Source organism: Lynx canadensis, chromosome A1 (assembly GCF_007474595.2).
Source record: "Lynx canadensis isolate LIC74 chromosome A1, mLynCan4.pri.v2, whole genome shotgun sequence".
Classification (NCBI taxonomy): Eukaryota; Metazoa; Chordata; class Mammalia; order Carnivora; family Felidae; genus Lynx; species Lynx canadensis.
Window position 1 is genome coordinate 22,090,861 of NC_044303.2, and position 15,547 is coordinate 22,106,407.

The following is a 15,547-nucleotide window of genomic DNA, read 5'->3' on the forward strand; positions in this document are numbered from 1 at the left end:
TAAAGGGCATTTGGCAGTATCTGGAGACATTTTTGGCTGTCACAACTGGGGGCAGATACTACCAGAATCTAGTAGGTAGAACGGTTAGAGATGCTGCTCAATACCCTACAACACAGCAGACAATTCCCTATAACAAAAATTATTGGGCCTAATAAAATGTCTGTAGTGTCAAAGTTGAGAAATCTTGATATAACCTTACAATTAACAGGATTACTCTCTGGCTACTGAGTTGAGAAAAGATTGTAGGGCAAGGGAAAAAAACAGGGAAACCAAGGAAAACAGGAAGCTATTGCAGTATCTAGGCAAGAAATGGTGGTGGCTTGGAGCAGGTGGTAAAAAGACATCCGCATTCTGCATATATTTGAAGGCAGAACAACAAGATTAGCTGATGACACCACTGGAGAAGTGAGAACAAGAAGTTATGGAAGGGTGGTGTTCCATCAACTGTGAAGGGGAAGGCTGTAGGGTAGAATAAATTATTTTGGGGGGTAAGATTTGGAGTTTTAGGTTTTGGACACATGAATTTGCTTACGTCTATGAGACATCTAAGTGGAAATGTTGAGTATGTAGTTAGATATACTAGTCTGTAGTTCTGAAAAGACTGCAAAAGGGCAAGCAAGCAAGGTAGGAAGAGGACTGCGGAGTCTGGAAGTTTGGTGAAGTGTATCAAGGAGGAAAGATCAACTTTGCTGCTGAAAGGTCAAGTAAAATGAAGACTAAAAGCTGACCACTGGATTTGGCAATGTGAAAGTCACTGTGACTTGGATGAGGACAGTTTTGGTCCTCATCCCCTAATCACAGGGGCAGACCCTGACTGGAGTGGGTAAGAGACAAAGTGGGGAGCAGAATTAGAGAGATAAAAGCCCAATTTTGGGAACTATTCCTGCAGAGGGGAACACAGAAATAGAGTGGCGGCTAGTAGTAGTAGAATCAAATACCTTAAAATTTGTTTTTAGGGAGAGCAATTACAACATGCCAATATACTAATCAGAATGACCCATCAGAGAATAAGAAATTGATGATGTGGAAGAGAGAGAAGAAAATGCAGGCAAAAGGGAATGGGATCCAAGACTCCAATGGGGGCACTGGGTCTAGACAGGAGCAGGAAAGTCTGTCTCTGTTCTAGGTGAAAAGGAAGAGTGTTAGTTGAGATGAGAGGGCAGAACATGTAACCCCAAATGTTGGTAGACATGCGGGGCTAGGGGTCTGCAGAAGGTTTATTTTGATTGATTTCCATGAACCCTATCCTGACACCACAATCTCAATGACCTCTCCCTCTTATCATTTCTATTACATTTATTCTGTATCACTTGGTAGGTATTTATAACACTGTAGTGTTTGTAACTTTCCAAATGCATGTGTTTTATAACTTAACTGTAAGTTCCTCAAGGGACATGTATTAACTATTTAATGCTTGTAACAATATTACAAATAGGTACTATTATCTCCATTTTTCAGATGGGGAAACTGAGGCATACAGATGCTAAGTAACTCACTAAGATCACACAGGCAGTAAGTGGAGGAGCCAGTATTTGAACTCTTGCAATTTGGCTTTAATTCCATGTCATATCCATTTTGTAGACACAGAATCTACAGGTACCAGTCCTCCAGGGTCTTTTTAAATTTCACAACACAAGTGAGATATCTCACTGTTTAAATAGAAATGGCTAAATTACTTATGAAATTAAAAACCACTTTTCTTCTGAAAACGAACATTTAAAATACAAAGATAAGCTGTGGGAAAGAAGAATGGGAAGCTATTGTTTATTTGGTACAGTTTCAGTTCTGCAACTGAAGAGTTCAGAAACAGATGGTAGTGAAGGGAGTACAACACAGAATATACTTAACACCACTGAACTGTACATTTAAAGTTATAATGGTAAATTTTGTTATGTATATTTTAACACAATTTTAAAAAAGAAAGCTAAGAAACAGAAAAAAAAAAAAAAACCCAAAAAATAAACACAACCAGGCAGACTAGGACCAAGAAAGTGTGGAGAACTGTTCCACTTCAAGTAACCATCTGAACAGCCAGTAGCTTTAGGGTGAGGCTGGGGGCACAAAACTATCCGCTAAGTTCAGCTGCTGACAAATAACCAACCATGTAGACACTGAATTTTATATTAACAGGGTACACCAATGGTGATGATTAAAGTAAAATCAACAAATTGTGGGAAAAAAAAGATAAAATACAATACAAATTAGTCTTTGTTAAAAAAAAATTAAAACAAAGATAAGACAATGAAATAGAATTAAATAGGGCTATCAGCATAGATCTGACCATCTAACCACATATGCCACACAATTTCTAGTGAGACAAAGCTCTGTTTTCCCCCCTTTACTGAACACAAACATAATTAAAAGGGGCTGCAGAAAAAGGAGGTTGTATTTACTATCTGTGTTCTCCATCAGAATATATGATAAATGACAAATCTGTTCTGCTTACCATCTTCTTCCTAACACCTGGAACAAGTCCTAGATATGGCAGATGCTCAAAGAAATTTGCTGAATCAATGATATGATCAGAAATAATGTATTCCATTAGTTCTACTAGAATGCCACATTACCTTCTCCCCCCTCTTAACACCACCATGCTATTAGAATTCTGTAACTTCCTCAACTCTTACAACCTTTGCTTATGCTTAATTTTTAGCAACCTACTTCTATGGCTTCACCCTGAACCTAAAACTATTCCCACTTTAAGTTATTAAATAATAATATAGGTATTTCTGGCCACTCATTCAACAGATATTTATTTATATACTTAACTATACATACATACACAATAATGTCAGTAAGTAACCACAACCTTTCTCTCCAACTCCTATTATAACTCTTTATCCTCACCTAAACATCTTAAGCCCCACTACCTTGCAGTCCCTTACACTGCTGCTCATGGCTTTCAGCTGTTCTCCCAAGGAGAGACAGAGAAGACAGAGATCAGACAGGTATGTAAAATCTTTGAAAAAAGTAGGCCTCACTGCTGTGTGCTGACATAAAAGCAAAGTGAAACCCCAAGTCCAGCTCAAAGGAGTAATCTGAAATTTTCCTGAAGTTGACACAGCCCCTTTCCCCACATTATGAGATCTACAATCCCCTCCCTGTTAGGTACTCTCTCATCACCATAACAACACACATTCCATAAAAAAACAGGGGTGTCATTAAAGAAAGGCAGGAGAGAACTTTTGATGCTGCTTTTCAGGCATCCCATTCAGGTAGTCTATAATCTTTTCTTGATAAATCATTAATTTCATCACTAAAATATCAAGTGTTATTCTGTGCTGCAATGCTCTTCAGGTCTCTAAGTTAGTATAATTTGCCAGTAAATTAAGTTCCTTCTACTCCTATCACCATCTGTTTTCTGTGTCTGAGTTTGCTTTGTGTTTTGAGTTTTATAGTTTTTGTTTCCCCATTTGATATCTTAGTTTAGTTGGCACATATTTCTGCTTCTGCTGAAGCAGGTCAGTCTCTCACAAGCTTCCCTTTCTTGTTAAACTATAAAGCTCATTAAGGTTATGTCTAAAATTATGTTTGTAATTTTGTAGTTCATCAAAAGGCTAAAAGGAAATACATGTTTACAGAGTGTGACTCTAGGTTATAACATTCAGTGCAATTCTTTTTCCTGCCCTATTCTTACCCTTTCCAAGTTTTCTACATAATCATGATCAGAAAAATATATATTTAAAATATACAACTATACTTATGCATTATCACTGAATACATTTTCTATTTTCTATTAGCTTGTTCGTAAAATTAATGTTCCTTTATATTTAAGAATCTAGTGAACAATTTTTCTTTCTGCATATCATTTTAACTAGTTTTAGGTCTCTCATATTGGACAGTATCTTATACAGTTTCATGGTTAATAAAAAATGCTTTTAAAAAAGTAATGATTTCTAAAAATGAGGATTCATTTTCTGACCCCACAATATAAGTTATGTAACTAAAAATTAAGTGACTATTTTAAGAACTATTTTTGTTCACTAGTGGCAAAGGGGGAAAACTGTCTTTAGGAACTCTATGCCTCTCAAGGCAAGGGCATTTTACATTTTTATAATAGCAACCTTCTTTTCAAAACTTAAGGTAAACAGAATAAATGCAGGTTCCCATTACTTTTGAGTAGAATGCTGAAGTATAGAGCAATAAAGTACAAAGATTATAAAATAAACAATAATATAGAAGTCTTGAATAAGAATACAGAGGAAGTACAGTACAATATTAGCAACTTTAACATTAATAGGTTTGGGTTTTGCAAATCTCAAATGAGAAAAACAGAACCAATTATTCCTTAAGTTACTGATACCCTGTCTAATGTTGTTAAAAATGAAGTTGAAATATATGTATGAGTAAATGATGAGTTAGTATCTGAAGTGCTTCTAAACTTAATAGGGGCATGCCATTGGTGCAAACATCACAAATTTAAAGGCTGATATATCCTAGGTAAATCATAATTTCTTCGTATGTTTTTTCCGTAAGTACTTTTGTTTAATCTTGATCTTAATCTTGCGCAGCTCAGGCAGTTAAGCGTCTGAGATTTTGACTCAGGTCGTGATCTCCTGGTTCGTGGGTTCGAACCTTGTGTTGGGCTCTGTGCTTGACAGCTCAGAGCCTGGAGCCTGCTTTGGATTCTGTTGTCCCCTCTCTGTCTGCCCCTCCCTTGCTTGTGCTCTCTCTCTCTCCCAAAAGTAAATATTAAAAAATTTAAAAAAAAATCTTGATCTTAATCTTAAATTAAGATCTATGTACCTTTGGGACCTTTTACTTTTCTGCCCCAATATGCTCTAAGGTATCTAATATTATTATTTCCTCAGCAAAAGAGCTAAACAATCCCAACACTGGATTTTTATTTCTGTAGTCCTTACTTGCTTGACCTAACTTTTTAGGATGCATAAATTTGCTGAATCCTATTAGTATGTATTTTAATTACATGATAACACAGCAAACATACATTTTTGGCCCTCTTTAGATCACTGCCTTTCACCAAAAGATACACATACATATAGCAAGGATTAGAGGCAATGAAACCTGTTGCAAAAAAAGAAGATAACTACATAAAAGTCTAAAAGAAGGCCACAGATGACAAATATTGATGCATTTAAATTTAAAAAAATTATGTTTATTTATTTATTTTTATTTATTTATTTTTATATTTATTTTTGAGACAGCGCATGTGTGAGTAGCAGAGGGGCAGAAAGAGAGGAAGGCATAGAATAAGCAGGTTCCAGGCTCTAAGCTGTCAGCACAAAGCCCGATGCAGAGCACGAACCCAGGAACCATGAGATCATGACCTGAGTTGAAGCTGGACGTTTAACCAACTGAGCCACCCAGGTGAGGTGCTCCGGGATTCACGCACTTAGCATGTGTGCCATTTGGTTCCTGCTGAGCCACATGCAACCTATACTTATTATAGCTATTTATGTGTCTTAACATTTGGCTCAACTCCCAGGTTCCATATTTACTAAGAAAATTATGTTTCCTTATGTGTCAAATTTTGGACAATTACTAAGTGCTTAGCTGTGCCCAGAACCTGGCTCTTAATAACTATTTTCTAACTTTAGAAATCGTGGATGCTAGGAAATGGGGGGTTATTTTGACAGTGATGTCAAAATGCTAGAATCCAGTTTTGCATAGTGAGTACTTAGATTATTTCCATAATGATGAGATTATAGATTTTTGTCTCTTGATTAGCCCTGTGTACTTGAAAATGATACATTTCCTAGAGACAGTCTTAATCTTAAATTAAGGTAGATAATAGTAGCCCCACTAGCCTCACATAATCCTTCCAGTAAGATTATTGTTAAGTTTATTCACTTACTTGACAAATATTTATGAAATATCAACCGCATCTGAGTTATTCCTAGAACAAAAGTAGTTAAAAGGAAGCTCCTATCCTGAAGGAATGTAAAATCCCATAAAATCCCACAATTATAATACTGGTGGCATGTAATATATAACTAAGAGGTGGTACAAATAATTTGACCTAGGTCCTCAAGGATGGGTAGATTTTCTCTAGGCAGAAATGAGCAAATGAGTAGCATTCCTCAGACAATAGCTTTAACAAAACCATGGAGAAAGGAAAATATCAGGTGAGCGTGTGAATATAGGCATACCTTGTTTTATTGTGCTGTGCTTTACTGAGCTTTGCAAATAAATACTGCATTTTTTCAAAAACTGGAAGCCTGTGGCAACCATATGGCAAATAAGTCTATTGGTGCCATTCTTCCAACAGCATTTGCTCATTTGGAGTTTCTGTGTCACATTTTGGTAATTCTCACAATATTTCAAACATTTTCTTTTCTTTTCTTTCTTTTAAAGTAGGCTTCACACCCGATGTGGAGCTTGAACTCATGACCCTAAGAGCAAGAGTTGCGTGCTCTACTGACAGAGACAGCCAGGCACCTCTTAAGCGTTTTCATTATTATTATATTTGCTAAGGTGATCAGTGATATTACTACTGTATTGTCTGGGGTGCTATGAACTGCACTGCATCCACATAATATGGCAGATTTAACTAATAAATGTTGTTGTGAGTTCTGACTGCTCCATCAAACGGCTGTTCCCCCATCTGCTATCTCCATCTCCTCAGGTCTCCCTATTTCCCAAGACACAACAATATTGAAGTTAGGCCAATTATAACCCTAAAATGGCCTCTAAGTGTTCAAGTGAAAGGAAGAGTCACATGTTTCTCACTTTAAATAAAAAGATAGAAACGATTAAGTTCAGGAAGGAAGTCCTGTTGAAAGCCAACGTAGGCCAAAAGCTAGGCCTCTTGTACTAAACCGTTAGCAAAGTTGTGAATGCAAAGGAAAAGTTCTTGAATGAAATTAAAAGTGCTACTGCAGTGAACACACAAATGGTAAGAAAGCGAACAGCCTTATTGCTGCTATGAAGAAGTTTTAGTGGTCTGAATAAAGGATCAGACTAGCCACGACATTTCCTTTAAGCCAAACTTAATCCAGGGTACAGCTCTCTCTTCAATTCTAAGAAGGCTGAGAGGAATGAGGAAGCTGCAGAAGAAAAGTCTGAAGCTAGGAGAGGTTAGGTCATGTGGTTTAAGTAAAGAAGCCATCTCTATTACACAAAAGTACAAAGGGAAGCAGAAGTGCCATACAGAAGCTGCAAGTCATTCAGAGTATCTAGCTAAAGATAATTAATGAAGGTGGCTAATAAAACAACAGATTTTCAACATAGATGAAACAGCCATCTATTGGAAGAAAATGCCATCTAGGACTTCCACAGCTAGAGAGAAGCTGATGCCTGTCTTTAAGGCTTCAAAGGACAGGCTGACTCTCCTGTTGGGGGCTAATGCAGCTGGTGACTTTAAGTTGAAGCCAGTGCTCACTGACCATTCTAAAAATCCTAGGGCTCTTAAGAATTACGCTAAATCTACTGTGCTCTATAAGTGGAACAATAAAGCCTGGATAATAGCACATCTGTTTACAACATGGTTTACTGAATTATTTTAAGTCCACTGTTGAGACCTTACTGCTCAGAAAAAATTCCTTTTAAAATATTACTGCTCACTGACAATGCACCTTGTCAGCCAAGAGCACTGATGGAGATGTACAATGAGATTAATGTCGTTTTCATGTGTGCTAACACAACATCCATTCTGCAGCCCGTGGATCAAGGAGTAATTTTGACTTTCAAGTCTTATTATTTAAGAAATACTTTTTGTAAGGCTATAGCTGCCATAGATAGTGATTCCTCTAATGGATCTGGGCAAAGTAAATTGAAAACCTTCAGGAAAGGATTCACCATTCTAGATGCCATGAAGAATGTTCATGATTAAAAAAAAAAGAACAACATTCATGATTCATGGGAAGAGGTCAAAATATCAACATTAACAGGAGTTTGGAAGAAGGTGATTTCAACCCTCATGGATGACTTTCAAGGGTTCAAGACATCAGTGGAGAAGTAACTGCAGAGGTGGGAGAAACAGCAGGAGAACCACAACTAGAAGCGGAGCCTGAAGATGGGACTGAAATGCTGCAATCCCACAACAAAGTTTTAATGGACAAGGAGCTGCTTTTTATGGATGAACAAAAATAAGTGAGTTCTTGAGATGGAATCTACTCCTGATGAAGATGCTGTAAAGACTGTTAAAATGACAACAAAAGATTCAGAATTTTACATAAACGTAGTTTATGAAGCAAGCAGTGGTAGAGTTTAAGAGAAATGACTGATTTTGAAAGAAGTTCTACTGTGGGTAAAATATACTATCAAACAGCATCACATACTACAGACAAATTGTTAGTGGAAAAAAAAAAGAGTCCATCAATGTGGTAAACTTCACTGTTGTCATATTTTAAGATTGCCATAGCCACCCCAACCTTCAGGAAGCAACACCCTGATCAGTTAGGAGCCATCAACATCAAGGCAAGACCCTCCACCAGCAAAATGATTACAATTGACTGAAAGCTCAGATGATAGTTAGCATTTTCTAACAAAATATTTTTAAATAAAATTATGTACACTTTTTAAGACAAAATGCTATTGTGCACTTAACAGACTACAATATAGTGTAAACATAATTTTTTTTTTTATATTTTAGAAAGAGAGGTGAGGGGAGAGGGGCAAGAAGGAGGGAGGGAGGGAGGGAGGGAGGGAGAGAGAGAGAGAGAGAGAAAGAGAGAGAATATCTTAAGTAGGCTCCACCCTCAGTGCAGAGCATGAAGCAGGGCTCGATCCCATGAGCCTGGGCTCACGACCCAAGTGCAAATCAAGAGTCAAAGGTTCAAAACCTAGGCGCTCCATAAATGTAACTTTTATGTGCACTGGGAAATCAAACAATTCACTTGACTCCCTTTATTGCAATATTTGCTTTATTGGGGTGATTTGGATACTTGCGTGCAAAAATGGATATGCAATTAGACATACCAAGAAAGGGGTACAAACACATACTAAAACAGAACTGTGTAAGACCTTATTTATGTCAAGAAATCTAGACTTCATTGAGTGAACAAGCTAACTAAAGGTACTTTATAGGTACAGAAATGAGAAGATAAAAGAAATAATACAAGAAAATTATTTTAGTGGCTCTTGGCCTAAATAAAGCTAAAGAACCTCAACTTGGATGATTATTTGATTGATTTACAAATATTTATTGGGTCCCTACTATACGACTGATGCTGTTCTCAGCATTGAGGAAATAAAGTTATGAGTCCTATATGATTTGGTCCTGTTCCCTCCCTGACCTCATTACTTACTATACTACTTTGAGGACTCAGTAGTGCCAGAGTGGCCAGCTTGCCATTCCCAGGCATGTTCTCATCTTGGGCCATTTGCACTGGTTATTTCTCAGAATCCTCTTCTTCCACCCCACCAAAATACATGGCTAACTCCTACCTGTCCTTCAACACTTGGTTCAAATGTCACCTTTCCCATGATGCCTATTCTGACTACCCTATTTTAAAATGTAACCAGCTCTGTTTTCTTTCCTTGTCTAACCCCATCACTTACCACCAAACACATGACATAATTTATCCATGTATTATGCTTATTGTTTTCTTCTCTCCACAAGAATGTTAACTACACAGAGACAGAGATCTGTGTCTCTTATTCATGGGTATTTCATAATTATGTAGAAGACTGCCTGACATATATGAGCACTCAAAATATATTTGTTGAACACTGCTAAGTACAGGAACTGTTAAGAGTTCATGATCTTCTCAGGAGAGAAAAATAATTAAGCAGTGTGAGAAATTCATCAAAAGAGGGATATACATAGTCTGCCATGAGAACCCAAAAGGAGAGGCACCTGGAAACATTCAAGGAAATCTACTTTTAGAAGGTCATGATTAAATGAAATGACAAGGGTGGGAATTTGCCATAAAAATAAAAGGTATTGTTACTGGAGAGAACAGCAGGATACTCTTTAGTTGCACCAAAATAAATTGTCAGTAGCACCAAATACATCTTTATATCACTAGCACCAAATACGGAGCTTAGTACATGGTACATTCAATACATGTTTGTTGAACTGAACTACACCAGAGAGAAAAGACCAGATATGGTCTTTATGTAAGTAGAGAAAGGTCTGAGAAGGAACAATTAGAAAAGCAGAAAGAATCAGGACAGCATTATGTCAAGGAAATCCAGGGTAAATCCTAACAATGGTGTCAAATGTTTAGGGGTCAAAGAGGATTATGTTGGAAAAAAGGCTTTGAGTTTGGTACGTATCAGAGAGCAGATTTAGCAGGATACTATAGACAGAATGCAGACTACAATAAATTAAAGAGTCAATATGTCAAACAAAAATAGAGACAGCTCCTGAAAAGCTTACAAATACTATTCAAATGTTATCTCATATATGTTATCATGTCATCTTACAGTTAGGGCACAGGGACTTCAGGAAGTTGATTTGTCTAAGGCTATGAAGCCAGCAAGGTCTGAAATAAGATATGGATCCAGCTTTTCTGACTCTAACTCTCATACTACTTCCATTCTCTTCACCAGAATTGTCTTCTTTTGCCATTCATAGTATGGGGCTTCACAGAAAGGACAGTGAATCCACCACAATATCCTACCAATATTCTGACATAATTAGGGAGGAAGTAAGAGAGGGCCTGAAGAAAATTTCAAGTGTAAATTCTAGTGCGAAAAAAAGAAACTGAGTATTTCCAAAAAGTATTTGAGACAGTGAGTGCAGACTACACAGAATCTCAGAAGCAGAAGATACTGAACACCTGAGACCTTACAATTTAATTTGGTTTGCCTGTTCAAGTAAGTTAGCTGTATCTTATTCTTTAAGTCAGAGCTTCCCAAGTGATGCATACATAGGACAGGATTATTAGGTGTGTGATGATACTAATTCCCTTAGTCCTTACAGCTGTAGGTCTATAGGTCTAAATTTTCTTCTATGTACCACAATGTGCCACGCAATTATGATGGGTGTCTGTGAGACATGAATAAGGATGGAACACTGTCTAGGATTACTTCTAAACAAATGATTAATTTAAAACAATGTTAGTGTAGGCCCTTTAAACCTTAAGATATTACTTACATTATCCACATTTTCAGGGAAATAAAGTTCTAGAATTAATTTCCTATTATAATTCCACACCCAAAGACAAGACCAAATGATGATGCTGTCAACTCAATTTTTCCTCTTGTCCAAATATACTAAACATACTAAAATACTTGAAATACAAACACCTGGATGGTTCAGTATGTTAAGTGTCTGACTCTTGATTTTGGCTCAGGTCACGATCTCACAGTTCATGGGATTGAGCACCGTATCTGGCTCTGTGTTAACGGTGCAGAGCCTACTTGGTATTCTCTCTCTCCATCTCTTTCTGCCCCTACCTCTCATGTACTCTCTCTCTCAAAAATAAATAAATACATGTTAAAAAAAAAAAGAAATATAAAAAAAAAATACCTGAAATAGGCTTACCAAAGATATACTGTACTGGGTTAAGCTTCAGTACTGAAATGGTATTTTTTATCTGAATTAAAGTCAAAACAATAACATTATGATCCCTATTATGTAGATATAACAAGAACATAAAAACATACCTGTGGGGCGTATCCAGGAGGCACATAAATAGGAGGCACAGAACCGTTTGGGGACATCATTGGAACCTGAGCAGGACCTGAAGGGATCACAGAAATGATGTGTTAATCCAGGATTACTTAGCAAGCTAAAGTTGAAAACAATTTGAGTTAGACTTTGAATACTTCATCTAAACTAAACACTCAAATTAACAGTAACTGTGTTACTATGAAAAGAAATTCAGATGATTCACCTGCTATAAAACATAAAAGTTTATCCTGTAAAGTACAATGAGTATTATTTACCTGCAGTTGTATTTCTCAAACCCTTCTGGTGATCACAACAGCCACTTGGGGAGCTTTCTAAAACATCAATTTCCAGGTTCTTCTAGAGATTCCCATTTATTATACTTACAGTGGGGTCTTGAGTCAGTGTATTTACTCTACAAATATACCTAGTGAATCTTATGATTGTGCAAATTCAGAAACACTGACCAGAATCAAACTAAACTGTGCATATAAATCAGTGAAAAATATAAAAAGCAATATTTTGAAAAACAATAGAAAAAAAAGTCAAGAGGGAAAAGCAGTAAAAGGAAGAAGATATTTGGGATTTGCTTTGTTAGTGTTCAAAGCCTCTTGTGTAATGTGTAAGTCAGGTCTGTGGAGGTTTGAGAACAGTTAGAAAAATCCTATACATGCATATTTAGCCAAGGAACAATTTTTGTTTCTTACAGTCAAAAGTTCTGGGGGGGGGAAAAAAAAGGAAAATTCAGCTTGTCTCATTCTATATTTTCTTTCATTTTTACTGTTACCTTTTCCAGATAACTTTCATAAAGATTATCTTATTTATCGCCTCTCTTAATGTTTGTGGGATAAAACAGGCACATTTGTAAAATGTGTTTATTTTTTCTAGTAACTCAAATCTTGTTTTATGCGACTTTTTGAAAGAAGCATCTCACTTTCAGATCCTTTTCTCTTTGTAACTTTAGACTGCATTGTCCCCTCACCCACTAGTTTTTAATAACTTGAGATTAAACATTATCAAAGAGCCTCACTCATTTCTTAGGAATAAAGGTACCCAAGAATCTAATGAAGAATGTAATGGGGGAAGAGTTCTTTTTATATGTGGAATTTCAACCTGCAGAGTACATATAATGGGTATCAATTATTTAAAAAAAAAAAGGGAGAAAAAACTTAATCACAGGGCAGAAAAGAAATAAATTTCACTGGTAACATTACACATACTTCAGGAAAACAGAATGAAGAGCATGGAGGTTACAGCAAATCCAGATTACAGCCATTCTCCTCTCTTAGGCAAGGAGGGGAGTAACAACCAAACAACAAAGTGGTTCGTGGTGGGGACAGGGGAAAGGAAGTGAGTGGTAAGAAGGAAAGAGAAAAGAGAATGCAGGAAAAGGGGGGGGCGGTACATGAGGGTAAATGCTAAGGGGAGGGAGGAGAAAAGAAGGGATGGAGGAGAAATACAGGCATAAGAGGAGGGGAGGGGGCAAAGAAGGAAGAGATAACAGGAGAAAAGGGAAGGGTAAAGAAGAAGACAAGAGAGTGAAGAGAGCTCAAATGGGGTGGGGGGGCGGGGAAAGAAAGAGGTGGAAGATGGAAGGGAGAGACAAAAGAAAGAAGAGGAAGGGAGAGAAAAGGTTAAAGACTCAAGTGGTTAGGAGGAAGTAAGGAGTGTATAGGTACGTGCCTGTGCGGGGGGCAGACTACCAAATTATGTTCTATATGACTATAAAAATAACTTTTTCAACAAGATAATCTTCCCATCCAAGACAAGCCCACCAAATATATGAAGTTGTTCAGAATATTTTCTTAGAATAGCTAATTATACATAGCTAACACTAATTTACTATGTGTTAGGTGTTTTTTGTTTTTTCTCCTCACAATCATTCTATTCCCATTTTCCAGATGTGGAAATTAAGGCAGAGAGGTTAAGCTTGCCCTAATGGTAGTATAAAGATCAAAAACCAGGCAGTTTCATTTAAGGATATATCTCTACAACATATTTAGTGAACATTTAAATACTATGCATTAGTGCAACTGATGTAATTTGAGACTTAAGAACTATGCTCCAATGTTTCTAAGGAAAATTAAGTTCTTCATTATCTTAAAAAAATAAAGAGTAAGAAAGAACAGGATTTTCCTACATTTAAGCCAAAATTAACCAATTAATTTACAAAATAAAACTTGTGAGGGGCTTTATACCTCTAGGCCAGAAAGGCTTCATCCAAAAGTTACCTTTTAACTTCTCTATGGTGGACTCAACAGAAAATGAGAATAGTTTTAAGATAATGCTGGTTTACATCTATTGGCTAATTCATATAAAACTACAGTAAACTAGTTTTTTGAAACCTGAGTACTGGCGTAGGTATTATTTATAGCATGTGAAATTTAGCTGGGAACTAGGACAATTCACTGAAAATTCTATTTGCAATTTTAGTAAAGGAAATTAGTATTTTTTGAGCTTCTACCAAATGTGCCAGGGGCTGTGGTTCCTTTCACATGTCAAATTTAATTTTTTTTAACGTTTATTCATTTTTTGAGAAACAGAGAGAGAGCACAAGTGGTGGTTGGGGGGTGGGGGGGGGGTGGCACAGAGAGAGGGATACACAGAATCTGAAGCAGGCTACAGGATCTGAGCTGTCAGTAGAGCCCCACGCAGGGCTTGAACTCATGAATTGCGAGATCATGACCTGAACCAAAGCCAGATGCTTAACTGACTGAGCCACCCAGGAATCCCTGTCAAATTAATTCTTTAAAAAAAAATTTTTTTTTAATGTTTGTTTATTTTTGAGACAGAGAGAGACAGAGCATGAATGGGGAGGGTCAGAGAGAGGGAGACACAGAATCTGAAGCAGGCTCCAGGCTCCGAGCTGTCAGCACAGAGCCCGACGCGGGGCTCGAACTCACGGACTGTGAGATCATGACCTGAGCCGAAGTCAGATGCTTAACCAACTGAGCCACCCAGGAGGCCCTCAAATTAATTCTTAAATCAAGTCATTAGAATAAGTTTTTGTTGCTGTTTTTTATCCCCCATAGTAAAAAATAAGTTATTGCTGATTACATTTAAAACTGCAAAACTACATAGTTGCTTTGGGTTGCCCTTTTTTACTAAAAATATTAATATATAAATACTACACAGTTACAGTTCAAACCATATACTTTGAAAACTACTTCATACTTATATTTTAGTAGTACAAAATTCTACTTTATTCTTTAATTATATTTAAGTCTGATACTGAAAACAACAAAACAAACTGAACCTAAAATAAACCAGCAGAAAACACATTACTAGTTGCAGTCCAGGAATAATGATTAACTCATTTCTCTATGAAGTAATCATTTCACTCTAGCAAGTAAATAATCTTATCCTGAGGCAGAAATGTTACATGGTTAATTTTTTTAAGACAATTCATGAATACCATATTTAGTATCTAAAATACTGGTGTGAAACAACAGTCAACAATGAACACATTAAGTCCCATTATATAAACATAGTAAATATAAATTTAGAACTACAATATTTACAGCACCACTTCAGTTGCTATTCCTATCTACGGACAGGAATATTCCTGTCTAAACCCCTAAAACCTTGCATGCTTACTAATGCAAATGTTTGTTTACCTCTTTAGTTTCAACAATACTTTTGAAAGAACTATTGGAAAAAAATATCGAAAGTACTAAAAGATTAACTACAAACCCTTATTAAATGCAGTGAGGGGGTATTCTGTTCCAATAAAGAAGCCAAGTCTGTTACAGATTGTACCATTAAATGAACATCTGGTAGAAGAGAAGCTGTATCTGAACAACTGTAGATACACCCAGCAGCTCCTTAATAATCTATATGACCTAAGCAAAATCTACCTCAAATCATAGAGCTATTAATCATTTTTAGGGGCATATTACCTATTCCAAAACCTAAAAGAGGAAACAATTCTATTCACCAATTGTCTTAAGAAATTTGAGAAGCCCTCACCTCCATTTCTTAAAAAGTGCCATCAATGATTTAATAAAGGCGATATTTCATCTACTT

The 15,547-nt window shown here is 36.6% G+C and overlaps 1 protein-coding gene across 5 annotated transcripts in view; it reads right to left on the bottom strand.

Annotated features, from left to right (window-relative positions):
* Positions 1 to 15,547, bottom strand: part of FNDC3A (fibronectin type III domain containing 3A) — a 145,192-nt gene that overhangs the window by 53,278 nt on the left and 76,367 nt on the right. For all 5 annotated transcript variants that reach the window (XM_030310462.1, XM_030310444.1, XM_030310453.1 and 2 more), the window contains one exon: positions 11,518 to 11,594. In XM_030310462.1, coding sequence (XP_030166322.1) covers positions 11,518 to 11,594 — 77 coding nt within the window. The remainder of the gene's footprint in view (positions 1 to 11,517; positions 11,595 to 15,547) is intronic.